The sequence below is a fragment of the Ictalurus punctatus genome, chromosome 11 (genome assembly GCF_001660625.3).
Source record: "Ictalurus punctatus breed USDA103 chromosome 11, Coco_2.0, whole genome shotgun sequence".
NCBI classification, from domain to species: domain Eukaryota; kingdom Metazoa; phylum Chordata; class Actinopteri; order Siluriformes; family Ictaluridae; genus Ictalurus; species Ictalurus punctatus.
In genome coordinates, this window is record NC_030426.2 from 16,214,987 (window position 1) to 16,242,664 (window position 27,678).

A 27,678-nucleotide genomic window follows, 5' to 3' on the forward strand; every position below is an offset into this window, starting at 1 on the left:
AAGGTTATACTCTTTCGCCTTAATACTCTGTAACTCTGACAGTCTCATTGATACATAAAATAAAGTTGTTTATTCTCATAATGTTTCTGTAATACTGAGGAAACAGCAGTATTTAATTATATCCTCGATACTTGGCCTACTTCCAAAACTGCATACTACCATACTGAATAGTTTGTCAGTTCACCATTGGTGTCATTACTATTTAGGCATATTAGTTTGTGTGCATTATCCAGTTTGGAATGCAGCCCTGAAATCTCTCTGAATTTGCACACTCATACGTAGCTGTGTGAGTGCCAGTGGTAAACAGCACAGCACAGACCATGTTATGAAATGTTCTTTCGCAAGTTGCTTGCAATAATATTTTTCTACCAGAGAGGGTCAAAGTCCAAAATCTTACATCTTATAGCTTTAAATAAATATCTAAATGTAATATCAGATTAGTCTTGTTTCTACAAGGTGGAAATATAGACAGGCATCAGGGATTTATACTTCATATATCAGGGCTTGACATAAAAGTTTGTGGTTAAATTGACATGAGTTGAAATTGTGTCACTGAAAGAAATCCTCCATTTTCTTTTCACTTGGTCATTTATATTAAAAAAAAAAAAAAAAAGGTTACTACGATGACTACAATTTTGAGCCGTTGACCTATTTGTTCATGTGTGGACTGTAATTAAGTCTTTATCCCTGAAATTCGCTTCCATAACGCAGCAGGAGAAGTCTCATTTAATAGAGTATTCCCTCAAGCCTATTGATCATTAGCTCATGGGGGCAACTAATAAGTTTTATTTGTACATCACTTCAATAAAATTTTATGTGCACGACAGTGTGGGCATAAATTAAAGATAGAACAAGCAAAAAAAAAAAAATTCATTTATTGGGCATAAATTAAGGCTTTTGAATCTTTACACTTCCACATGCCATATTGTTTCAGGGGGATTGGGGTTTGTGTTCTGCCCCAGAAAAGTCATCAAGACACATATATGTATGCGTTTACTTACATGTACTGTATTTACGTGATTGAGGAACCAGGCAATGAGATCTACAAGTTAAAGGAAAATGTGCATTAATGTGCATTTTGTATCTAGAAACTGCACAACTCCAACTTCTATTTTCATTTAAAAAGCATAATCTGGCCATGTTTGAGCACAGTGAAAGAGAGTCTGTCATACCTTTTCTATGATAAAACAAAATTGACAGTAGCAGCATGAAATAATTATTTTAATGGCCAGACCTGTCAGATTTGAGTCTGATATAAAAGGAGGGAATCTTAAACCATTTCTTATGCTGTTTGTGCTTGGCACTGCTAGTTATAATCTGCAATTTATTCCCTACCTTGGGCTACAGTGGGGCCACTTTTCTCATTTTCACTGGCTTGGTTTTTTTAGGGGTTTTTTTTATCCTGTGCGCCGCAGACTAAGCTTCTGCCTGGAGCTATGGTGTTGGAACATCATCACAGAAAAACGCTTTATTATTCCACTGCACCAACTTGAATTACAGGGCATAAGAAACGACACACAGGTCACAATACACCAGAGGAAGTTTGACTTTAATAGAGAGCACATATCTCTTCTGTCTCTTCAGCACCATCCTCTTTACACATTAATGGAAGGCGCATTGCTTCATTGGTTGCTTCAAGGTCTCTCTGCCAAGTTCACATGTTCTTAAGGAAGCTTTAATACTGCACAACCTGCATGTGGATGATTTGCATGGGGTTGAAATCTGCAAATCTATGGAGTTAAGTCAGTAATACTGGTAAGAGCACTGAATCTAAACCAACAACTCATGCCTGGATCTGGGTAATATTGCTTTATAGCGAGAGCTATTGTCATAGTTGCTGGGACTATGATGGATGTGTGTCTATATATAAATCTAGGCAGCAACTCTAATGTCAAAAGTTAATGTCAAAAGTTTCTGTACTAGTAGGCAAAATGTGTTGAGAAACAGAACATTTCAGATGGAAGTCCATCATCAGATGTGCAATGTGCTCCTGAGGCTGTAGGAGGTCAAACGAGCTGATGTTTAATTTTAAAGAAGAACATCTGTTCAAAGGGTTTCCATAGTTGTGTGGAGAATATTATTTTCTCCTCACTTCATAGATAACATGGCATCAAACTAGCAGCTGTGTTGACTCGACTACAGTCAAAATATCTAAGCTTTTGAGGTCTTTAGTAGTGTGTTCGGAATTGCATGTACATTATTGTATAGTTTTATAACTTTTTAAAATGTATTTCATGAACCTTAAATTTGTCTGCACTGTATTCTAGTATAGTTCTATTGTGTATTTCCATGGGAACTACCTGTGTCTCAGAGATGGTACATTAAATTAAAAGTTACAAGGTACAGAAATTTTGAAAATTAGGTAGTAAGTTGACTAGGTCATTAAGTTGGTTAACTAGGATCAATAATACACACACAAGTACAAAAAGATAATAACTACAAAAATGTAACACCCCTCTCATGTGCAAAGCAGTTTAATAGGATGTAGGAATAATTTTACATATAAGTTCATAATGTGCATTTTATGTCAAAGTTTTTACTCTGTAGTAATCAAAAAGTATTCCTATATGGAACATACAATATATGCCCAAAAGTTTGTGGGCACCTTTTTCAACTTCCTATTCCAGTCTCCCTCGCTGCTATAATAGCCTCCGCTCTTCTGCAAAGGTTTCCACTAGATTTTGGAGCATGGTTGTTGGGATTTGCCCATTCAGCCACAAGAGCATTAGTGAGGTCAGGCACTGATGTCGAGTGAGGAGTCCTGGGGCGTAGTTCATCTCAAAGCTGTTCAGTGTTGTTGAGGTCAGGGGTCTGTGCAGGAGATTCAAGTTCTTCAACTCCAACCTTGGCAAACTGTGTCTTAATGGACCTACGAATGAACATATTTGGGCCCCTTAGTTCCATTGAAGGGAAACTGCAATGCTACAAGACAGCCTATACAATTGTGTGCTGCCAACTTTGTGGAAAAAGATTGGGGAAGGACCTCATTTGGGTGTGATGATCAGGTGTCCACAAACCTTTGGCAATATAGTGTACCAAGATGTTTGTGAGTGCTCAATAAAATATTGAGTCATTTTCATCTTCTTTTTGTTTTGTAGATGTAGACTTGAACACATTAATTAAGTGATATATTTATTTGAATTCTTTTAAATTTACATGGGTCAGTACATTGGAACAGTGGGTAGTGTTGCTGCCTCACAGTGCCAGGGTCCCCGGTTCAATCCTGAGCTCAGGTTACTGTCTCTATTTAGCTTCTGTGCATGTTCTCCGCTTGTTTATGTGCAGTTTTTCTGGTTGTCTGGTTCCTCTTGTTGTCCAAAAACATGTAGGTGGACTGGTTACTTTTAATTTGCTCAATGGTGTGTATGTGTGTGCATGGTGCACAGTGATCATGTGATTGGCTCCAGAACCACTGTGGCCCTGACCAAGTTAAACCAGCTGCTAAAGATGAATTAATAACTTTTACATTCAAATGTAACTGATGAATTATTAATGTTGAATTTTAAACAATGCATCATGGGGTATTCACGTTTATTAACTGTTTTCCGAAATTGACTTACAGACAACTGTAGCTAAATAGTGAACAGTTGCTTTATAGCGGTCATGTGATCTGAACTCACAGCCTTCTGGTAACTAGCACAAAATCTTAAAACTGAGTGATAAAACATTTATCACCTGGAAAAAAGATTGCTTTTTAGTGTCTGTAATGCTAGGCGAATTGTATTTTGGCAGTGAATATGCTAGCTAGCTAGAACTAGCACAACTGATGGCATCACACCAAAGTTACTGAAATTAATTTTAATTACTTGTATTAAGTTAATATAATACCATCATTTATTATCATTTACTCTATCATTAGAATAATAGTAGTAAATGCTTACACTTTTATGATTACTTGAAGCTTTCATTTAACCAAAGCACATCAAAGAAGGATAAAGGCTTTGGGAAACCGCAACATTTTGCGAAGTAAAATAAAATACAGAAAATTAATGCATTTGCTGTTTGCTTACTTAAAAAAACAACATTTTGTGTGAAGTGTGAAAAAGTTAAAGTTTTTATTTAACAAATGTTAATTAATTTTACTGTAATTCTTTTTTCTGTCAACTGAATGTAATTGACTCTCCACTCATACTGGAAGAGACAATCATATTTTCTCCCAAGTTGTGTTTTACTCTTTTCCCAAATATCTCACTGTTTGAGGGCATTGACCAAGTTCCATACTTCTCAGGTGCTAATGAATTGAAAATTACAAGACACGCAACATTATAGTTAATATTTTTATATGTTAATGAAAATAAAAGTAACCAAATCAAATGACTAAATATTATAGACTACATATTCACTGCCAAAATCAATACTGACATTAATGATAATACTGACATACTGACACTGGATTTTGTACCCATGCTCATCTGTTTACCAAACAGTCCCAGTCTTCTACTCTTCAAACATGTTTGGCTCAAATACTAGTCAAAATTTTCAGAGAGCATACATGAGTTCATTGGATGGTCTGAGGGTTGAGACCTTTATTGGCTTATTGCAGTGGACAGCAGAACCACAAGGTGGCAGGATGTCCTCCAGTTAACCTCTAATATAGTCCAGCAAGGGGCTTTATTACAACATATGAATGAAAGAGTTACATTATTACTGTGCAAACGTTTTAGGCACATGCAAAGAAATGCTGTATAGCAAACATGCCTTCAAAGTAATATAATCAAATGTTTCTACATTTAAACAAAATACTGTAAAGAGCAGTAAACACACTGTAAAACTGGATAAGTTCATTTAACTAAAAAAAAAATAGGAAACTAATTATTTAACTATTTAAGTTGATAAATCAATTTATTTAAGCCAAATACACTTAATATAACAAAAATACATTTTAAATTACAAAGTTTGTGGTAAATTTTTTGTTATATTTAAGTGCATTTGGCTCAAAGAAATTGATTTATCAGCTTAAAAATTTTGAGGTAATTAGTTTCCTCAAATTTTTTGAGTTAAATGAACTATCCGGTTTTACAGTGCAGTATTAAATTAAACAAAGTCAATATTTGGTGTGACAAAAAAATAGTCTCCAGTACAATTAGTGCAGTTTTACAAGGAACTGAGCTGTAAGTTTTATTGAGCATCTTGCAGAAGCAGACACGGTTCTTCTGGACATTTTGACTGTCGCACTTGCTTCTTATTTTTGCAGCAAAATCCAGCAGCCTTCACTGTGTTTTTTTGTCTGAAAAGTGTCTCTTATGTAATATGCTGCTTTCAATTTCTCAGTGTAGAAGATTTGAAAATTTGTTTCAAAAATATGTTCCATCCATCTATAGTGGATATTCTGGGCCCAAAGGGGGACCACCATCTCTATATGTGCACCAATATCATAGAATGCTATAGCACAAATGCTAAAATCCAATACAGTGCCTAATTTGATTCTAGGATGAAGGTGTGGGATTTGGGATTTTGGGATATTTGTTGTTAATTCTCTGTAAAGCAAGAATGGAGACAAGGTGTGATGAGAATATTTTGCCAGAGTTGATTAAATTACTGCACACTGTAGACATTTATTGTATGAGTACATAAAGTACTGTATCTATGACTGTGATTAATTGTATTGCTTGTGTGGTCAAATTAATTTATTTTGAGTATTTTTGTGTGTTTATGGATGTATTATGATGAATTGTTTATATGACATATTCAAATCTACACTACCTTTATCTAAACAGATTATTAGTGAAAAAAATTATATAGTAATAATTGATTACTTACTGATAGTTTTTAAGACCTTCAGCATGAATTAAATAAACCTTAAATATGCCATTATTACAATGATATTAGGTTGGTTAAAATAAATCATTTTTATACTAAATAATATATATAATGATTTTTCACTTGTTCTTTGTCATTTGTTTCACTGTGTCTCTATTCCACTGGGTGTATATCTAAATCTTTTTTTGTCTGCTGTCTTTAAGTCCTGCATGTGTATACTGTAATTCCAAGCCATGTTTACCCTTGTTCTACGTCTTTTATAGTTTCTAGTCCTAGTTTCTCTTGTTGCCTTGTGTCTAGTATCGGTTGGTTTGGATCTTTGCCTGTTTTACCAGTAAAGAATTGCCCTTTGTGGATTTTGACCTTGATTTGTTGAACAGCCTCAAGAGACTTGCATGTACTGCCTCTGGCTGCTGTGTTACAAAATTGCAGCTTTGTATCTTCAGCATTGCTACGCCATCATTTATTCATGGCTGTTCCATAGAATCGTTTATGAAAATCTGCCCTTATGAAAATCTACAAACTGGTAAAGAATGGTAAAGCGCTTTTTTCCCCCTTCAGGCTTCTTTGTTTTTCGTTTACTCGATACTTGGCTAATCTTTGTTTTTAAACTCAGGCTGGCCTCCTACAGCAGAGTTATTCTGTATAAACTTTGTAAAAATAATAATAAATAAATAAATAAATAAATAAAGTGTAGCTCTCCCCTTTATTCAGCCATTTTATCATTGCATGCTCTTTCCTAGCTTGCAAACTCCAACTTGGGAGCTCAGTAAACTTTCAGTGCCAGAGGCTTTGTTGACTTATTTACTTGAGCTCTGAATGTCAGTAAACTCAGCAAAGTGCACTATTGTAGCTGGACTTCTTTGTGCTTTGTTATGAGAAGAGCATCAGTGAGGTAATTATGAATTTTTTTTTTTAAAAAAACAACATAAAGTTTAAAGCTATCGTACCAATTAAATCGTTCATTGTGAAAAGATGCTATCCCAGTCATTGGTCCTTGTAAACAAGTTAGAAAAGGGTGTAGATGACAAAGAAATTGCAGGTTCTAAGTCTTTTTCCTTCTGCTTTGATGTCATCCTGATATAAAACTCATCTAGAACGGAGAGACCTTGGATGAGTGGTGCAGACTGATTACTTTTGCACGTTAGCTGGCTTTGGAAGTCTGCTATGATATTTGTTTTCTATCCACTAGATATGTGAGGAAGTCAGACAAAAGAGAAAAATGCTTTAAGTATCACTGATTCTTTTGTTCTTTTCAAAAGAGTGAAAAGGCCTGTGATCCTTTTTGCCCATTGTTGGTGCTCATTACTGCAATGAAGTGATTTGTGCCTCTCCACATCCCTCTATAAAGAGAATAGTCAATGAATTATAGAGCACCGCTGTAACTCCGCTTTATGTATTATTACAAAGGAATAAAAGATGTTGGCTGAGGCTACCGGAGCAAAAAAAGAAAAGACCTCTGGCTGAAATGTTCTTCTTTGGGCACTGTCAAATAAATCAAGTCCTTTGGTGGATGGCTGAATTTCAAGCCAACTCTTTTCTCTGTTCTTTCTCTATACTTTTACAATTGAAGTTAATTCTAGCCAATAAATAACACTGTATGCCTTACAAGGCAAACTTAATTAGAAAGTTACTTTTTGTGTTCACAAACACGGTTATTATTAGTAGTAGTAGTAGTAGTAGTAGTAGTAGTAGTAGTGGTAGTAGTAGTAATAATAATAATAATAATAATAATAACTTAGAGATTAAACAGTTCCATAAGGCACAAAGTCACTACAGTCTGTCACTGGTCTTCAAACACAGAATTTTCCATCTATCTCTGTCCCTCAATGATTTCTAATAATCTTACTGCAGTTCTCCACTAATATTTGCACTCTTGGTAAATATGGCCAAAGAATGCTGTGAAACAGTGTCTTTATTGTTTAACCTTTTGATCTTTTGTTCAAGCAATTCACATGAATACTTTGCACACATGGATTTCAAACAATTGTAAACAAAATACAGGTTTATCAAATAAATATATATCTTTGTTAAATATAGGCATGCAACAATTATTAACACCCCTATGAATTCATATGAGAAAAATATATTTGAAGTATATTCACATTGATATTTTAATTTTTTTTATTTATTTTTTTACTACACCTAGGTGACTAGGAACAGCACAGTGTTCAACCATGACTTCCTGTTTCACAGGGGTATAAATATGAAGTAACACATAGGCCAAATTCTCTTAGTCATTCATAACATTGGGTAAGACCAAGAAATATAGCTGTGATGTGCGGCAAAAGGTTTTTGAACTTCAGAAAATCAGAGGTGTCTATAAAAAAAATAGCAGCAAGCATTGAAAATACCCATTTCCACCATCAGGGCAATAATAGGAAATGTTATGAATCAACCTGGAATTGGACATATGTCTATATTATCTCAATGCACTGTGCATAGGATGGAGTGGCCAAAAAAAAAAGGATCACAGCTGGAGAATTGCAGAAGTTAGGGTCAGAAAGTCTCCAAAACTACAATCCGAAATCTCCTACATCACCACAAGTTGTTTGGAAGGGTTTCAAGAAAAAAGCCTCTACTCTCATCCAAAAAGAAACGCAAGCATCTTCAGTTTGCCAGACACCACTGGAACTTCAAATGGGCTCAGGTTCTATGGTCAGATGAAACCAAAATAGAGCTTTTTGGCAATAAACACCAGAGGTGGTTTTGGCGCACACAGAGGTAGCCATATGGAAAAGTACCTCATGCCCAGAGGATCTGGACATTTTGTTAGGATACATGGCATCATGGACTCTATCAAATATCAACAGATATTAAGTGAAAACCTGTCTGCCTCTGCCAAAAAGCTTAAAATGGGCCGTGGTCAGCAGGACACAAAACATACATACACATCCAAAACATACATAATAATCAACACAAAAATGGTTTACTGACCACAAAATCAAGGTCCTGCCAAGGCAATCCCAGTCCCCTGACTTGAAACCCATAGAAAACATGTGGGGTGAACTGAAGAGGAGAGACCACCAGCGTGGACCTCGAAATCTGAAGGATCTGGAGAGATTCTGTATGAAGGAACGGTCTCAGATCACTCGCCATGTATTCTCCAATCTCATCAGGCATTATAGGAGAAGACTCAGAGCTGTTATCTCGGCAAAGGGAGGTAGCACTAAAAGGGTGCCAATAATTGTTGCACACCTATATTTAACAAAGATATATATTTTTTGATAAAATTGTTTGATATCCATGAGAGCAGAGTATTTTTGTGATTTTTTTTAACAAAAGATCAAAAGGTTAAGCAATAAAGACAATTTTTCACAGCCTTCTTTGCTCATATTTAGCAAGGGTGCCAATATTATTGGAGGGTACTGTATCTGTCATGGTTATTTGCTACTGCACATCTTTAATACAATCTTATCTTTATGCCTGTAATCAGGGTTCTACTTGAGGGGAAATGCAAGAGTTTAAAAAAAACAACAACTTTACATCCCCTTTGGATTAATGTTGGTAGACATCTGCAATCAACACTTTAACTCCATCCATGCAATTTAAGGACCTTAGTAGGCTATATATTTAGTTAGCTAAACTGGTTCATATGTTTTGTGTATAAAGATGAAAACTGAGGGTCTTCCACCATTCCCTTCTTTGTTTTGTATTCAAGCTCTGTACAGATTTATATTCTAAATACTTTCTATCCATTTTTTTAATAGAATGTGAAACATAAATGTGAAAAGCAACAAAATTTGGTTAATAAGTTGGTAAACACTGAGTTGGTTGAAATGAAATGAGTGATTAAGGAATATTAAATTTTTTGAGTCATACTACAAAATTGGCTATTTTTAGTTTAAAATACACAAAATAAAACCACAGTATATCAGTTTTCAATATATTACACCATATAATTTTCAGTATGTCATTTCACACCATAATTATATGTTATAATGATTTCCATCTGGGAATAGATGGAAACATATTTTGTGATGTCACTATCTATACTGGTATAGCATTAAGGGCATAAATATTTTTAATTTCCTAATCAGTGTATATTTTCCACACCAATATTTCTTCACAGATGTTTTTGTAAGTTGAACTAAAACTAAATACAATTCTCATCTGTATATATCACAACTGGCACCAAATCTTTGTTTTTTTGTTCGGTTAATTAACTACAGTGTGAAATATGACAGTGATTTATGTTCTTCTAGGTTTAGAGTGTTTATACAGACATTGTGTCATTGTGTAGGAGAATAGAGAAGGATCAGATCACTCTCCTCCAAATCACGTTCCAGCATTCTGGCTTCATCAGCAGCCCTGTGCGGCCAAGCAACTTCCTGTACAACCGACTTTTAGTGTGTGTGCTCTGGAGCCATAGTGCAGTGATGTGGAATGCAGACTTTGGCAAGTAAGCAGTCTGAGTTATAAACGCATAAAGTCACATAAAATCACATACACAGATAATCGCATAAAGTCACATAAAATCACATACACAGACTTAGATACATACACATTTACATACAGCACACACAGCTAATATAAATATACACACACATGTCAAAAGTTTGTGGACACCTGACCAACAATCCCATTTGTACTTCTTCCCCAAACTGTTGCCACAAACCTTGAAGCGCACAATTGTATACTGTAGCATTACAATTTCACTTAACTGGAACTAAGGGACCTAAACCTGTTCCAGAATGACATTGCCCCTGTGCAAAAAGCGAGCTCCATGAAGACCTGGTTTGCCAAGGTTGGAGTGGAAGAACTCGCATGGCCTGCACAGAGCCCTGGTCTCAACTCCACTGAACACCTTCGGAATAAACTGGAACGGTAACATCAATAGCTGATTTCACTAATGCTCTTGTGGCTGAATGAGCAAATCCCCACAACCATGCTCCAAAATCGTGTGGAACGACTTCCCAGAGAATTATTATTGTAATTATAAAAGCAGGTTATTATCATAGCAAAGAGCAGGACTAAATCTTGAATGGGATATTTAAAAAGCAAAATGTTTGTAAAGGTCAGGTGTCAACAAACTTCTGGCCACATAGTGTAAGTAGTATATCTCCATGTCTGAACAATGGGGGACCAAATTCTCTCCCGTAGAGCTTTAGTTCAGTATAGTTTGGAGTACAGTACAGTGGGTTGGCTGCACTACACAGATTATTCTCACAAAGTTCCAAATCAATAAAAATTCTGTGCAAATTCAAGACTGTGTCCAAATGCAAGATTAAAAAAAAAAAAAAAACAAGATAATGCACATTAAGTATTCTTAAATTGCAATAATGCCAGTGGTTTATTAGCATAATATTTAGTATGGTAGTTTGTTTGGCATTTGGTCCAAGTATTCTCAACTTGTGACTGCTGGTTAAAGGAAGTGATTGTGCAGGCATACCTAAATGCTGGGCAAGAGGTGCCTTCTTCCATTAGATGCCAAACCATACACACAGTACAGTTATCTTCTGGGCGACACTTAGAGGAGGGTAATTGGTGTACATGAAATGGCAACACGGAGTTCACTGTCCAGCTTCACCAGACTGTACAGGCTACACATTGTGTCATCACACTCCATGTTTTCTGTTTTCTGTGTTGAGTTTAACATTCACCCCTAAATAAGAATAGTATTTGAGCCTGAGTAATTCTCATCCTCAGTAGAAAACGGTGTTAGTACTTTGAATGATTCCCAGCCTCAACAGAGTACAGTAATGTGACTGTATTTTCAGTGAATATTGTCCTCAAATAAGATAAGTGCTTGAGTGAGTCACACCTTTAAAAGAATGTACTAGTAGGAGTGATTATCATCCTCAGTAAAGTACAGTATTAATAGAGTGATTTTATCATCAGTTGAGAGATAGTTTAGTGGTTCTTAGCCTCAACAGAAACAGTATCAGCACTCGAGTGATTCTTATTCTCAAATAAGTGTAAGCACTTGAGTGGATCTCACCCTCAATAAGGATGAGCATCACACATCAGTGATTGTCATCCTCAAGAGAGAGCAATATTGATGCTTTGAGCGGTCATCATTTCCCACCAAAAAGATATTTATCGCATATGTTGTAAGTATTCTCCTGAGAATGCAAAGCACTAGAAGGTAAGGTAAGGAAGTAGAACAGCAGGTTACATATGTAGCTGAGGATTTACAGCTAAATGGATCACCACTGTTTGGATTGACAAGAATGGTCAAAGGACAAGAGTGATGTAGCAAGGGCCTTTTTTAAGCTACACATGCAAGGTCATGGGCACAAGGTAAAGTCTTTGCTGTTAGTACTTGGCTGGTAAATGAACACATAGGAAAACTCCACTTGCTCTGGAAACTGTCCCAGGCATTCCTTCACTTGGTTTTGACATGCATAACCTACCATTTTACATGACTTTTTTTTCCCCACTAAAGAGCTTTTATAAACATAGGCAATGCAGGTTTGTTTGTACAGCATATTTTATAAACAAAAGTAATTCAGAATGCGTTATACAGTTCTACATAAATAATTCACAAAGATCAATTAAATTGTAAATTAAGCAACATATTTTAAATGATTAAGGAATGATTAATGCATTCCTCATTCTTGCAACCACAACCAATGCTTCTGATCTCTGTCTCACTGTGAATATGTGATAACAGTTTCTAACTAAGACGAATAACTGAATAATATGCTGAGACATTAAGAGATAAATCAAAGGCACAGGGGAACAAGTGTTTTTTAAGGCCAGACATAAAAATGGCTGCAGTTGGGGCTAACCTAAACCTGCTGGTAGTTGGCTCAGTGTGTATAATCGCAAAACTAAATTTGTGGCTGGATCACAAATCTACAAAATTGGAGGTTCACAAAAATTGAATATCTAAACCAAAAGGTAACTGATATTTGTTATGATGGGCGGAGATTATATTTGGTGTGAATATTACAATTGAAATTATGCAGAAGTTGCTCAGAGGATGGAAATTAGGTTGGAGGCAGTTATAAGGGTTATACAGGTTTAAAATGTACCAAGAATATTTATATCATTATATTTGTATATTTTGTTTCCTGTTAATATCTTTACTTACATAATTTGTTTGTTGTTCATACTGAAAAATATTTGTGTCTTCATTGTGTTCTAAGGGGAAGCAAACTTTTGCACTGTGCAATATAGTAGAATTTTATTATACTTGAGATTGTCTTGGTGCATCTAGAGACAACCATGCCTCAACCTTCAGTGAACTATCCAAGCACAACAGAGGCAGGAAAAACTCCCTAGGCTGAAAATAAAGAGCAAGAATCTTTTAGAGGAACCAATACTCAGTAGGGGGAGCTCATCCCCCTCTGACAGATACTGGAAATTGTGTTTTTTTAAATAAGATATTTTAGGAATTGTAGCATATAAGGAATATATGTTAATGGCTAGTGAAGAGGATACAGTATTCAGTAGTTATGACTCTAGATTGGTGTTTCTTCAGGAAAGGAATTGTCATCATTCATTGGCACTTTTAATTTTACTTAATGATTCATGTGTTAGCAGACTAATGCATTATTATAATGTTTTTACAAATTAAAACGGTGTGTAGTGTTTTGCAGTGAAGTTGAACTGCAAATTAAGTCAAAGCAACTATTATATTTGTTCAGGTCTGTAGAAAATATTTACTCTTCTAAGAGTTCAGAAGGCAGGCCATGCTGTGTATGCATTTGGACAAATTGCAAAGAAAACAGATAAAACTGTAATGTCAGGAGAACTTTTAACCTCCTCTTACACAAAGTAACCACTAGAGGGAATTACAGGTAATAAAATTACAGCTTGGACCCTACCAGCTTCACAGCATAATAATCAACCAGTACTGTACTGACACACAAATATCATACTGGATATGATTATTGTTGTAGTAATGAGCTGGAATACATACGAACTATATTGCAAAAAGTGTGTTTCTAAGTGATCGTGACAGGCGTGCTTCTCTTCTGAGGATTTCTCTAGCCAACTCTTCTCACTATTAGCCTTGGCCTTAACAGGATGGCCAAGGAGTGCTTCTCACTAAATTGAATTTGGATTAAAGTTTTCACTCTCACTACTGTGATCCATTTATTAACATTTCATTTGTTTTCATTGCTAATTGATTCCATTTTTTCAAGTTGGCTAACCTAGCTAACATATGCCTGATTTCCTATACATATTTTATGAGCTATGCTTGGCAATGCCCGTAATTGTATTCACATGTACTCATGCATCTGATTCTAGATCTTTCCCTCTGAGAGGTCAAACACACATAGGCATGATGTGGTTTGCTGATACATACCAGTGATGAATGGGAAGAGAGATTCAGACAACCAGACAAGCAAACCTCTGGGGCCATACTGAAAAATAGGCCTCTTCTCTCATATATACCCACTTACCTTGAAATGTCAGAACTGTGACTCATCTTCAGACACAATAAAACAGACATATGCCGTTAAGGGACCTGTTACATGTCACATATGTGATTGTTCATTGCTGTCTAAAAGAGTGAGAACAATAAGTCTATTATAACACAGTAGTCATCCATTTCAGTTCAACAGGTCAGAGTTCACCACAGTTGAAGAAGGTCAGTTTGTAGACTAGTGGATGTACATTATGTTTACATTTACTCATTGGGCAGAGCAACTTATAGAAGTGAAAGGATGTGACTTTTTTCACATTTATCTAATTTATACAACTGAGCAGTTAAGGGTTAAAATAATTGCTCATGGGCCCAGCATTGGCAGCTTAGAATCAGTAGTCCAGTACTTTCCACTGAGCTACCACTGCACTGGCCATTGAAGACACACTGTATGTATCTTCAAGCCTATACATAAACTAAAAGTCAGACCCCTTAAGTGTTTCTGAATACACAGTTTAAGGTTACACTGAAAGAAGTGAGGTTTTCATGGCTTGGTGGGTTTTAACTTACACAACTCAATCTGGCCCAAGTCCATCTAAAATCTCTCGTAGTGAGAAACCACAACAGTCCAGTTGTGTCAAATCAGCTCACTGGCAATGCTGTCCAACCAGTTCCCATCTGCAAATAATGATTTTGAAGGACTAAGGAGTGCTGTTTTCTCTCTTCTATTGAACACACGCTTCTACATGTTTTTGTCTTTTTAAGCATCACTACATTCCAGCCTTCATGACATCCTACAATTCTATTACATCTCTTGTAACACTGTTAAATTAAAGAATGTCAGTGCAAAGGGTCTCCCAAAATGTCTTTTCAGATATGTAGGCAGAAAATAAATTAAAGCAAATGATCTTACTTCATTTAGTACTTGACCTAGCATCTTTGCAATGTAAGTGGGATTTTGTGGATCATTCAAACACAAGATTAGAACATCTTAAGTCTTCAAATGTGGGGAACATTGCCTGCTCGATATTACCTGGTCACCTGGCTAGATGAAATTCCCTTACATCTCACTATCTAGCACACTCATGTGCATTTAATATGTCAATTTGATTACAAGCACATAGTAGCTTGAATAAATATGAGATCACTTGTATCAGTCAGCTAGCTATAAATGACTGTATCCAAACAAAGTTATCTAGCTAGCATTAGACAAATAGCTATTCTTGCACACTATCCATCCATCCATCCATCCATCCATCTATCCATCCAGAGTGTCCAATTAAAGAGGTATTCATTGTGCTAAACTACCAATCTACATTGTACAGCCACAGCAAACTGACATTATGGGTGATATTCCACACAATGTTTGATTTTCCTTAATCAGTCTTAAACTTGTAGACTTGTATTTCCTTTACGATATTTAACAGAATCAAAGTTAACTTTTGTTTTCTGCACACAAAAAAAAATCTTATTTTCGGTACGATAATGCATTGTTTATTTGGAAATTTAAATTCAGTAGTTTTATCTGACACGTAACTGAATGTGATGGAGGTTAGGACAGATGCAAAGGCAGATAAGGGTTTTATTAAACAGAGGCAGGCAGACAAATCCAAAACATGAGACAATAGTGTGGTCAAAAAACAGGCAATAGGTCAGGTGATAATGGCCATAAACGAGGCAAAACAGGAATCAAGAACGAGGGCGAGAACAAGATCGAAACTGTAGCACATGAATTGAGAAACAAACGCTTGGTATATGAGAAACTCACGTAATACTTCGCAAAAAAGTGAATGCTTTGAAAGTCCTTTTAAACTGTGGTTGTGATTGTGCTGTGAACTGGATGCAGGTGTGCTTCATTAGAATGAAGGTGGGTGTTCTGGGAATTGAGGTCCATCGTGGCCATGTTTATAGGCTGCAGTGCAGGATGGGAAATGTAGTCACTGATTTGCTGTGATATGACTTGCTGTGATATCATCTGAATCCATAATACGCTACGACGTCACTCAGCTGAGCAGGGAGGCGGAGTGACGTCCTGGCTGAGCAGGGATGCGGAGCGACATCCTCAGCTGAGCAGGGATGCGGAGCGATGTCCTCAGCGGAGCAGGGAGGCCAAGCGAAATCCTCGGCTGAGCAGGGAGGTGGAGAGACATCCTCAGTTGTACAGGGATGCTGAGCGGCATCCTCAGTCACACAGAGAGGCTGAGTGTCGTTCTTCACTGACTCTGCTGGCTGAACTCGGTTGGCTGTGTCACCACACTTCGGTGTAGGCAGAGCTTGCTTGGCCGTGTCGTCAGTCTCAAGCCTGAGCATAACTTGGTTGTCCGGGTCATCAGTCTCAAGCCTGAGCATAACTTGGTTGGCAGTGTCAGCAAACTCGGTCGTGAGCAGAACTTGATTGTCCGTGTCGGCAGACTAGGGTGTGAGCAGAACTTGGTTGTCCGTGTAGGCAGACTCGGGCGTGAGCAGAACTTGTTTGTTCGTGTCGGCAGACTCGAGCGTGAGCAGAACTTGATTGTCCGTGTTGGCAGACTCAGGTGTGAACAGAACTTGGTTGTCCGTGTAGGCAGACTCGGGCGTGAACATAGTTTGAGAGGCTGTCTCTTCGACCTTGGACAGGAACATGGCTTGGGAGGCTATCTCTTCGACCTTTGAGGAGGAGGTTGCCACGTTGACCTTCGACTGGAGCTCTGCGCGTGAGACCACCTCGTGGATCTCAGGTTGGAGTTCTGGAGATGAGGTTGCCACGTTGACCACCTGCTGGAGCTCTGTGGGTGAGACCACCTTATGGGTCTCAGGTTGGAGCTCTGGTGTGGGGCCCACCCTCTTTGCCTGAATATAATAGGTGGTGAATGGCAGGGCAGGTTTATCTGCCAGGCTGACTGTCAAGGTAAGTATTCTGGGAAATGTTTGTAGGCCGCAGTGCGGGATGGGAAATGTAGTCACTGGTTTGCTATGATATGACATTATCATCTGAATCCATAATACACTATGACGCAGGTTCTCAACAGATCCCACCTGGGGTTTCCTGACATAAATATACTGAATATTTGTTAATAATAATAGTAATTAAAGCTGTCAGATTATTCTTATTCTTATTATTATTATTATTAGCCTTCATACATTGGCCATGGAAGTCTGAGGACCCCTTCATTATGATCTATAGTTTCATATACACTTGCAGTTTTGTAAACAATTATTTTCAGTACAATAAATGTGCCTTGCATAGTAAGGTGCTATTTGCTAGGTGATATTTGCACAGAACATTGGCTAGCTAACATAGCTAGCTAAGTTAGCTAATGATACTTCAAGTAACAGCAAACAATACATGCCCAAGCAAACATCAGTTACTCTCCGTAAACCAAATAAATAAATCTGTTACACAGGCAATTTCACATGAAATATCCTGCTACAAAGCATGGTGTTGTTGCAGGATACATTTCTTCACATTTGCAATTTTTAAGAATGTTTACATTATTTCTCATTATGTCATATTAGGTCTCTAATATGAACAGCAATGGTTTGCTTCTGAAAGGCTCTGTGAGCAAAGTTCAAACATTATGCAACTCGAATAAGCTTATAAGGGCAAGGCCTTTCCACCATCCTGGAAACTTCACTCCTCCAGCTTCTCCTAAGCTCTTCCTTGTCCACTAAATATAAACTCTTATTTGAATAAACATGTTTTATATTTCTGAAAATGCACCAGTATTGCTCTCCCGTCGTTCAATTCATAGAAATTGAGGAAAACTTTAGAAATGGTAAATATGTCTGACCAGCATCAGACTTGTATAGTCACTGAGAATACTTTAATTTACAGTTCATGCATACACTGACATGTACACTGCTATCCAGACTATGGTGTGTTTGAGAGGACAGCCAGTTAAGTGTAGCATGAGTGATGGTGAATGCTCCTGAGGGAGCCCTTTCCCCACACAGCACTAAATGTTCCGTCATGTCTGTCCTTCCTCCTCCTCTGTCTGGCTGTATCTGTCTCCTGGCACAAGAGAGAGATGTCCCTTTACACAATGGCACACACACACACACACACACACACACACACACACACACACACACACTGTGTTTTATTGCGTTGCATTGCTTGCTGTCTTTCCATCCTTCTGTCTTCAGTCTTATTTCACTGCTATCTTCCTCCCTCGCCACTTTCCTATACTTTTTCTCCCTCTCTTTTTCCAGACACAGCCAGTTCTCTGGGTGTTCTCCAGGTGACATGTTTTTCTGTGGCTCCTTTGAGAGGAGCAGGTGGAACTTTAGCAGGTTTTACCACCATGAAAAGACTAAGACAGACAGAGAATTTACTGCCACGTGCGCGCACACACACGCAGACAATAAATATATCAAAACTTATGGAGCAAAAGTTAAAATTATGAGCACTTTATGCCTTACCAGGTTTATTCACTGCAGAAGGCAGGTATACCAATGATATCCAGTAAGTCACAATTATTTTTATACTTCCCAAGATTAGAAAAACAAATGTTTGCCAACTGACTGGAATTCAGTGAAAGAGTGAATTCATGTTTTCATTCAGTTATCGGTCATCATTAGAAGCTTACAGTTGCAGGACAAATGGATATACCTGTACACTTAAGAGTGCAACAGATCAGCATACCATCAAAGTGTCTTGATGTCCTAGTAATTGGCAGAATGTAGTTCTCTAGTAGATCCTCTGAAGCAAGAAGTTGATCTTGACATGTCGGACCTTCAGCTGAGGAACGTGTGAGAGGATGCCAATAGAGCAATCTCTATTGCAAGGCCTAGCAGCATAAGTGCTAATCTCAGCAGTTAGGGTCTTGGAGAGGGTCTCATGAGATGTCTGGGCCTCGCCGAGTGCCTGAAGAACAGCTGCAAGTTCATCTAATTGAAGTATAGAGAGTCATGCAATCCAATGGTGTCTAAATCCTGAGATGAGGATGCAGAGTAGATGACAATGTTCTGCAAAATTAAGGCTCCATCATAACACTGGTGGGATTTGTAACCTGGGGCAGAGTGGGGGGCTGGGATCCTTTTCAAATTCCTAACACTGACACCATCATAGGGAGAAGTCTTGCTGCCCAATCTCTGTCCAGAACCTTCAGTGTGTTGGGCATTGTGGGAGTGAAGAAAGTGAAGACTCTGATTAGCTTCAACTGTGTTACCTGGAGGAGTGTGTACGATGTTGAAAAACCCAAAACCTTTATGGATTCCAGGAACATCCAGAAGCATACACAGAAGATGAGCTCTGATATCTTTTGTCTGGAAAGCTATGGAACTGCTTATTATTAAGTGGACCTCACCCAAGAGTTTTCCAAAGACAAACAGCTAACTAGCTAATGTTAAAATGTGATTTCCTACAAATTCACATCATAGTACATTTCCACCCTAAGAAAGAAAATAACAAGAGAAAATCTGACATGACTGCTTCAGTTATATGTACGCTATTTACATAATGATTGTATTAATAGTGTGCTTATAAACAAACAGAACACAGTAACTGCAGTTAACCTAATGGTAAAGTTAGATAAGTTGTTATGAGCTCGAGGAATGTAAGTCTGGACCCACAAAAGGGTCATGGTAGTTTCAGAGGCTAATTGAGGTTCTTGGCACTGGTTTGTTTAATTTTTCTTATTAATAATTTATGAGTGTAATGTGATTATAATAATATACTTTGCTTTGTGGTTGAACATGGGGTTTCTCAATACAATGCATTACTGTGTACTCAGTTTACATCATCTTCTAGTGCACAAATTCCATTAATGAAGAACACAAGTGTGGTTTAATTATGGGGATTTTTAAAGAGTGATTTGGAAGACCCATAACCCAAAATAATTAGACATTTATTAAGGATAGATGAGGCAGTTTCTTTTTTGTTTGTGTTTTTAAATAAATGGTACCTTAAAAATCTGGTTTTGAAATACAATAAGGCAGGCAATAAATGTATAATGCAAAGTCAGATTTAGTATAGGCAGTTGTGATTATACAAATTTCATCAAGAGAAGAGAGTTTAGCTAATTAGATAAGCAAAAAATAACTGTCTGTTATAACTTTTCGTTAACTGGATAATTCTGGTTCAAGAAGCAAGTACACAGCTCCTCTAAAATTCTTATAGAAGTATTTTCTGCTCTTATATCCTTCTTACAAGGTAACTTGGCAAGAACATTCTTTCAAGGAATGCATGTCCATTCTTCACATGAGTGTTGTTGAGAAAAAGCCACTGTGTTTATAACATTATGGAACAAATTTGCACCTCATCAGGTAGTCTATTATATTGCTTTAATCATATGAAGACATTGTATTACTCTCTATATAGAGGTAATTGCATATTGCATTGACTTTTGTTTATCACATACCCCTTATGAGCTGTTACATTAGCCCAGTGACTGTGGAGCATAAACACTCAGAGAACTGGGGTGAGTAAAATGTCGCTATAGATGATGCCATGCTGGTGATTATTACTTCATTTGCAGTAATTGTTTCCTTTTGTTTATTTGATGGTTTAATTGAGGCTGATGGAGAACATCTGTAGATCTCGAATGTTTATTTAAAGGGCAAACTGAAAAGTAAGCAGCACTGAAAAGGTGAGGTGACACGTGAAATCATGTGATGCTTACTGGTCTTAAAATCAGTGATTCTGATGCACTGGGGAGTGTGTCTGTTCAATACCAAAAACCAAACCCAACTCCAACAGTAGAGTAAAGAGAAAATGAGCTGCAGAATACTAAAGTCAATATTTATGCTCTGCTGGGTATTTTTTACTTCCTACATTTACATTTACTTACATTTAGCCTTGTTAGGGCTCTGGTCTGAATTTCTCCAAAGTTTTTTTTTTTTTTTTTATGAAAATGTCTATTGTTTAAGAGTACTATACAAATGAATTGCTGTAAACATTCTTTTGCCCTCATTAGGGTTAGGCTATTTTCAATTGTCAGGATTTTAAACCAAGTGCATCACTTCTTAGTGGGCCTCTTATGAAATTGTTATTGGATTGTGCCAGATAGCAATGCAGGGGGCTTTAAAGCAGCTCTGTTGCAAAAAGCACTGAAAGGATAAATTCGCTTTATTATTTAATTGGGATGATTTAATACTTCTTGCTGGTCTGGTAAATAAATACTGAATGTGGAACCTTCTTTTACGAACATCATAGTCCTTTGAGTCATTAGTTTATGACTTTCCACTGTCATAGAAAAATTCTTATGTTGAAACTATGAAGCGATTGCCATGCTTATGGACCAAATGATAAAGTTGTCAAATTTATCTGCATTTAGAAAATGTCTGAAAATGAATAGTTAATGGAAAGCATCTTAGCATGACTGGTTCAGTCATGCAGTGAAGCTTACTCCCACTGGAATGTGTTTGGAGAGGAATTCTGGCCAAAGTCCAACAATACCATAGTCATCCATGTTTGAGATACCAATAGAGCATTATTGCCCTTCTTTTGGGGTGGTAAAGGTGATATTTCTCTCTCCTCTATCACATAGATTGATGCTGGCTGATTGCAGTCATCTGTGATATCTATAGGGCAGATAGCCTACCCTGTGACATTACAGCAGTTGGTAAAATGGTAAATGGCTCACTTATATAGCACTTTTATCCAAAGTGCTTTACACTGTGTCTTATTCACCCATTCACACACACACACACCAATGGTAGCAGAACTGTAAGGCACTAACTTGCCATCGGGAGCAACTTGGGGTTCAGTGTCTTGCCCAAGGACACTTTGGCATGTGGAGTCATGTGGGCTGGGAATCAAACCGCCAACCCTATGATTAGTGGAAGACCCGCTCTACTACCTGAGCCACAGCCGCCAACAGTTCACAAAGATCCAGCAGGTGGTCAGGGACCAATGTATTTGCCATTACTTTCCCAGTTTTATATCTATGAGAGGGACTCAGCTAACAGGTGGAAAATGTCTAAAATAAAATAAAGGCAATAAATGAGATCAATCGCAAATCATGTTTTCAAACTTAAGTGTCATACCATAGAACATGGCAGCATTACACACGAATTTGAGGAGACTCTGAAGAGTGTTTCTATATCCTAAAATTTGCTCCTCCATAACTAAAATGGTCCATCCACTTAAATCCACTCAGATGTGTCCCCGATAAAGAAAAAGAGGAATATTTTCATGGATTCATTCCTTTCAGTAGAGTATTAACCTTGAAAATCCTTGTCTTTCACCATCACAGCACAGCTATATTGTAATATAGCTAGTTTGGCAGTTAACCCAACACGTTAATGTATCATAAATATTCTGGATTGAGGTATTCAGTGTAGCAATGCGCCACTACAGCCATCCCATCATGCTAATATATTACAGCAAGAAAAATAAAACTGTCAAGGACACTAAAGTAAACAAGGCAGTCACTTTGAGTAAATGGTCCAGGGTCATAATCCTGTGTGTTTCTGTTTAGTTTGCCATATACGGTGAGAAACCACTATCCCAGCACACACATGACCAGGGTCAGCAGGTCTGTTTATTCACAGAATAATCAAACCGATATGATTTTTTTTTCTTGTGAAAAATCGTGATAGAATCACCAGGGGAACATTAATATTCCAGGCCTCTTGACTTTGGCACATTTGAGAGCAGTGAAAGCAGATGTCTCAGTACAAAGGCAGATATAGACACAAACTGGCCTTCATATCTGGACCGCTTCTGAGCTGTTTATGCAATCCATGCACGCTAACGTCTCTGGACCGTTATTGATCCTCCAGAACACCACTCTGTCTGACTATATAAATGCTTACATGGACTCCTGCCTCTCCTCTTCTCCACAAAAATGTTTTCATGCTATTTTAATGATGTTTAACAGAACTACTGGCCTAAAACCCCAGCAGCTCAATGGTACTGTGTTGCAATGTGTCATCCTTGGACTATGGCAGTGACACAGGAGGTTGGAACAATGAACTATTCAGTGCTTCTGAAGTGGAGAAGAGGAGTAACTAAAATAATGAAACACAGACAAGCCCTAAATTACTGCACATAGATGATAATAATAATTATTATTATTATGAGCAGATGATGATAATAATAACAATAACAATAATAATAATCATAATAATCATCATTATCATCATCATCACTGCCATCATCATGATCATCATTTTGGAATTTGATATTATTATTATTATTATTATTATTATTAGCTTGAAATAGATTGAAAGATCTATTTTTATTTCTTTTCCTATCATAGTACCTTTTATACACTAGAGTTCACCTTTTTCCTACATAACTTAATAAATTATTACAGAATGAAAACATTATTAAAACAAAACTTAAAAAGATGTGAAAATGGATGTATTTTTGTATCAGATGTATTTTTAAGTGAACTCCAAAGTTGACTAATGATCGAAAGCAGTAATGAGAACTCTGTCTCACCATTTCTGGATTTCATTTGGGTTTATGCAGTAGTACTGACCTTGACCTATAATTGAGGCAATTTAAATCAGTGTTTATAATAGCTAACCTCTGAGTGACTCTGTGTAGAATAGCAATATGTCACTTGATTTAACGTAAAAGATTTGTTAAGGAAGCTGTTATAATACATTAACATCTGTAAGCTCATGATTTGTTGCAGACATGGGAGACATGTTTGCAAAAGAGTCACTTGAACTGCAGCACTTATTTTTGTGGACAGGTCTGGGGCAATAAAAGAATAACACGTTTATTTTTTACCAGGAAATGACATTAGCCAAGTGAAGGTAATATTGCAACAGGTGATATCTTCATTACAGGGGTGAAATGGGGGGAAGATAAATATCTTTTCACCCAGTCGGCATTAACGATAGAGTGTTACCCTTTATAGCTTCACCTGCAGCAAGGAGTAAATTTGGAGGCCTCTGGGTTTAAATGATAGTTTCTACAATTTCTACAGTCCTTCACATTATTCTGCTGGCACTACTCTATAAGCTATGTGCTATTCCTAGGTAGCTCTCTGTACTCTCCATGAGACAAAATTCAATGTGGCCATTGTGATGTGGATTGGTTTAATATTTTAGAAGTCAGCTTAGCTGATTAACCACTTACATTCCTGGTTTATTACTTACATTCCCAGAACTTACATTCCCGGTTTACACTTATTAATCTTTAAGCATATTATTCAGTAAATATACAGTGAAACTAATAGGAAATACTAAGAGTTAGTAATGAAAGTCCAGGGAATTTAAAGTAAGACAAGCATTAAAACTTTGAATGCATCCCATGATGCTCCTTGATTTCTTAATCATACACTGTATGGCCAAAAGTTTGCGGACACTTGTCTATGACACTCGTATGTGTTTTTTTAACATGCCATTACATATTCCACCTTGCTGTATAATATAATAACCTCCACTCTTCTGGGAAGACTTTTAACTAGATTTCATACGTTCTATACAATTGTCTGCTTCCAACTTTGTATCAACAGTTTGGGGAAGAACCACATATAGGTGTGATGGTCCCAGAAATCAATCAAAGCCCACCATCGTGAAATATGTAGGCACTCTTTATATGTTCTGAGAGGACTCAAGGAGAGAGAAGATAGAAGGGGATATATGTACTTCTTATGCAGTAGTCTTTTTTTATTGTAGTGTGTGGATAAGCATAAGCATGGATATAAATGCTCCGCCAAAATATCCCAATAAATTATATATGTAATAAGAAGCAGCACCAATACAAAATCAACACATACAGTACATATTCCTTCCTTTCCTCATACAGAATGAGATGTTTCATTTGCCTCCCACATACGCTAAATATCGACTCTTAAACATTACCATCAAATATAAAAAAGTAAGTTAACTTTATGTTTGGTAATTTAAGTTTTGTAATGTAGCTAGTTAAATTAGCTAGCTAGTTTTAAGTATATATATACTTATATATAACACCACAGTATACTTACTATAGTAAGTTAGCTCATTACACTTTTAGGTTGTTAAGTTTTTTAAGTTAGATTTTGTTGGGTTTTAAATTAGCTTGCTAGTTTAGTTGTAAAATTAGCTAGAAAATTAAGTTTAAATCAAAGTTTTCTTTGCTAACATGTCATTGTTCATTCTAAAGGGGTTACTAAACATTATCTAACCAGAATTTCTAGGAACATTAGCTAACCAGCATATCCAGGTTTGTCTGAACAGAATACTGATTGCTTAATGAACTGACTAATCATGCAGAGTCAGGCACAATGAATTAAATTATTAACTTTTTTCTCATGAATATTTGAGCATAATAGATTACATGTTGATACTTTCTGATTTAAGTAGACTGCCTAAGTAGTATTGCCTCCATACTTCCACTTTTAAGTGAGTAAGATTCTGACACCATACCAATTTCTCTGTACTTTTTCCACCACTAGCTATTAGTAGTTTTAGGGGACACAATACTCTTTCTTACAGTTGTAATCAAGGATGTTACCATTTTTATGTTTAACTGAAGCAGAATTACAGGGAGTGATAAACCAAGATGATTCTCTGCCTCTGTCTCTCTAACTCTGCTTAAGTGGCTCTCTCTAGTTCTATTTAAGTGAAAATACCATTATAGACATTAACTTTGTAGACATTAACTTTGTATAAGGCACACCACAGACTGAAGGCAGAGACTGAGCTTCTGTTATTGAGATCAGAGGAAAGAGATGATTACTCCTCTGAGAGGCTTTAAGGTAACAGCTGTGAGGAAGCCAACCATTACGCCAACATGAGCTACTTCATTACCTCCCTGTCTCCCTTCTATCTTCTGCTCCAAATCCACACAATGTTGAGTCCCACTCACAAATACCAGCTTTCAATCAATAAATTGCAATTGATGTTTCATTATAAAAAAGTGACAAGCACTTGTATATTAAGCCCTAGTAGTGTATAAGTGGATATTAAATCAGCTTTAATAGCTGAGGATAGTGATTAATGCAAAACACTATGACAGAGCCACCATAAAAGAGATTCTAATGCTCCCATCCTCAAAGTACCAGTGTGTTAATATATACAGAGACAGATTTAATGTGTGTTAATTACCTGCTACATAAACCAATACCAGTAATACCTCAGTGAATACTGCAACATCAAACTAAGTATAAATGCAGACTTGTCTGATAATCTTATATAATCCTGCATAAAGGTCTTAGGGAATTAGAAGATGTTTGGAATATTTAATGTGGGCACTGAAGTCCATGGTTATAATCTGGAATCATGCCAATTTTTCTGGATCAATATTCTATAACCACTTTATCCTGGTCAAGGAGACAGAACCAATCCCTGGAACACTGGACATGAGATGGGAATAAATCCTGGATGGGATGCCTGTGCATAGCAGAGCACCATGCACACAGGCATTCGGAATTGAACTGGGAAATTGAATTCCCTGTAGCTGTAAGGTAACAATACTTTGCCACAATTCCATAACAGGTAGCTGATGTATCACTTCATGGGTTGTCGGTTGCAGAGAGAAGTGTTACCTGAAAAACAATAGAAGAAAAGTAGGCATCATGTACGCATCACACTTGCAAATGTAGTAATATTTTGCATAACTCAATTCATATGAAAAGTTGCAAAGGTGGGGTCGTGTGGTGGCACAGCAGGTAGCGTTGCTGCTTTATAGCTCCAGGTTCCTCGATTTGATCCTGCGCTCTGGATACTGTGTGTGTGTGTGTGTGTGTGTGTGTGTGTGTGTGTGTGTGTGTGTGTGTGTGTGTGTGTGTGTGTGTGTGTGTGTGTGTGTGTGTGTGTGTGCGTGTGTATAGTTTCTATGCATGTTCTCCCTTGGTCCACATGGGTTTCCCCTGGGTTCTCTGGTTACCTAAGATAAAATGCCCCTAGGTGTGAATGAGTGTGTGTGAATGGTGCCATTCAGTGGACTGGCATCCCATCCAGGGTGTATTTTCATCATACCTAGTTATCATTTAATTATTGAAAATTATATAAAAGTATTGGCTAGGGTGCCTGTCCATAGTTACTGCTGGACTAGTGTAGTGTCTTTTCCATTTTCAAGGAATGTCCTTGTTTTGAAGCCTCACATTCTGTGATCCTAGTCTTAAATTAAATCAGGTTTTCTCTATTAAGTAAAATTCTCATTCATAACAATTCATAGCACTCGGAGACCTTCATTTTCTCCTTCATAAGTGGATTAAAGGCTGACTTGGAAGAAGCTTGTTTATTTAGCACTATCAACTAATTTTTGTCCACCCATGTGTGATAACACCTCATGCACTTCCAGTAAAACGTCTACACAACGTTGTTCCTGTATAGTCTTGTGTAATGGTATCCGGTTGGTGTTTGTGGAAGATAGCGAAAAATCCTGAGCAGGAAAACGTGAAATCCAGACACTCTGAGGCTCAGGAAAGCTTAAATAGTTCTCTCGATGAGGCCGGTAGGTAGTGACAAAGCCTCCTCTTCTTCTCCATGCTGAGCATCAATCAAACGCTATGCTCTATTGGCCCAGAGGTCTCTCTCACACACACACAGAGTCTCTTTCACCCCACATTTCTCACATTTTTAGCTTTGAACTCTCCAGCCCTTTTCCCTAAGGGGGTGACGTAAACACACAGAATAACTGACCCAGCTCCACCTTGAGTGATCTGGCCGTGGGATACACTCTATCTAGAAAGAAATGGACAAGGTTAAAGAAGAGTCATGAGCCATGC

At 37.2% G+C, this 27,678-nt stretch overlaps 1 protein-coding gene across 1 annotated transcript in view; it reads right to left on the reverse strand.

The window, feature by feature from the left end:
- Nucleotides 1-18,307, reverse strand: part of znf644b (zinc finger protein 644b) — a 61,348-nt gene extending 43,041 nt beyond the window's left edge. Inside the window, exons 1-3 of the mRNA XM_053683827.1 lie at nucleotides 18,154-18,307; nucleotides 16,589-16,806; nucleotides 16,243-16,492 (exon numbers count right to left, since the gene is read on the reverse strand). Coding sequence (XP_053539802.1) covers nucleotides 16,243-16,492; nucleotides 16,589-16,806; nucleotides 18,154-18,307 — 622 coding nt within the window. The remainder of the gene's footprint in view (nucleotides 1-16,242; nucleotides 16,493-16,588; nucleotides 16,807-18,153) is intronic.
- Nucleotides 18,308-27,678: the final 9,371 nt, after the last annotated feature.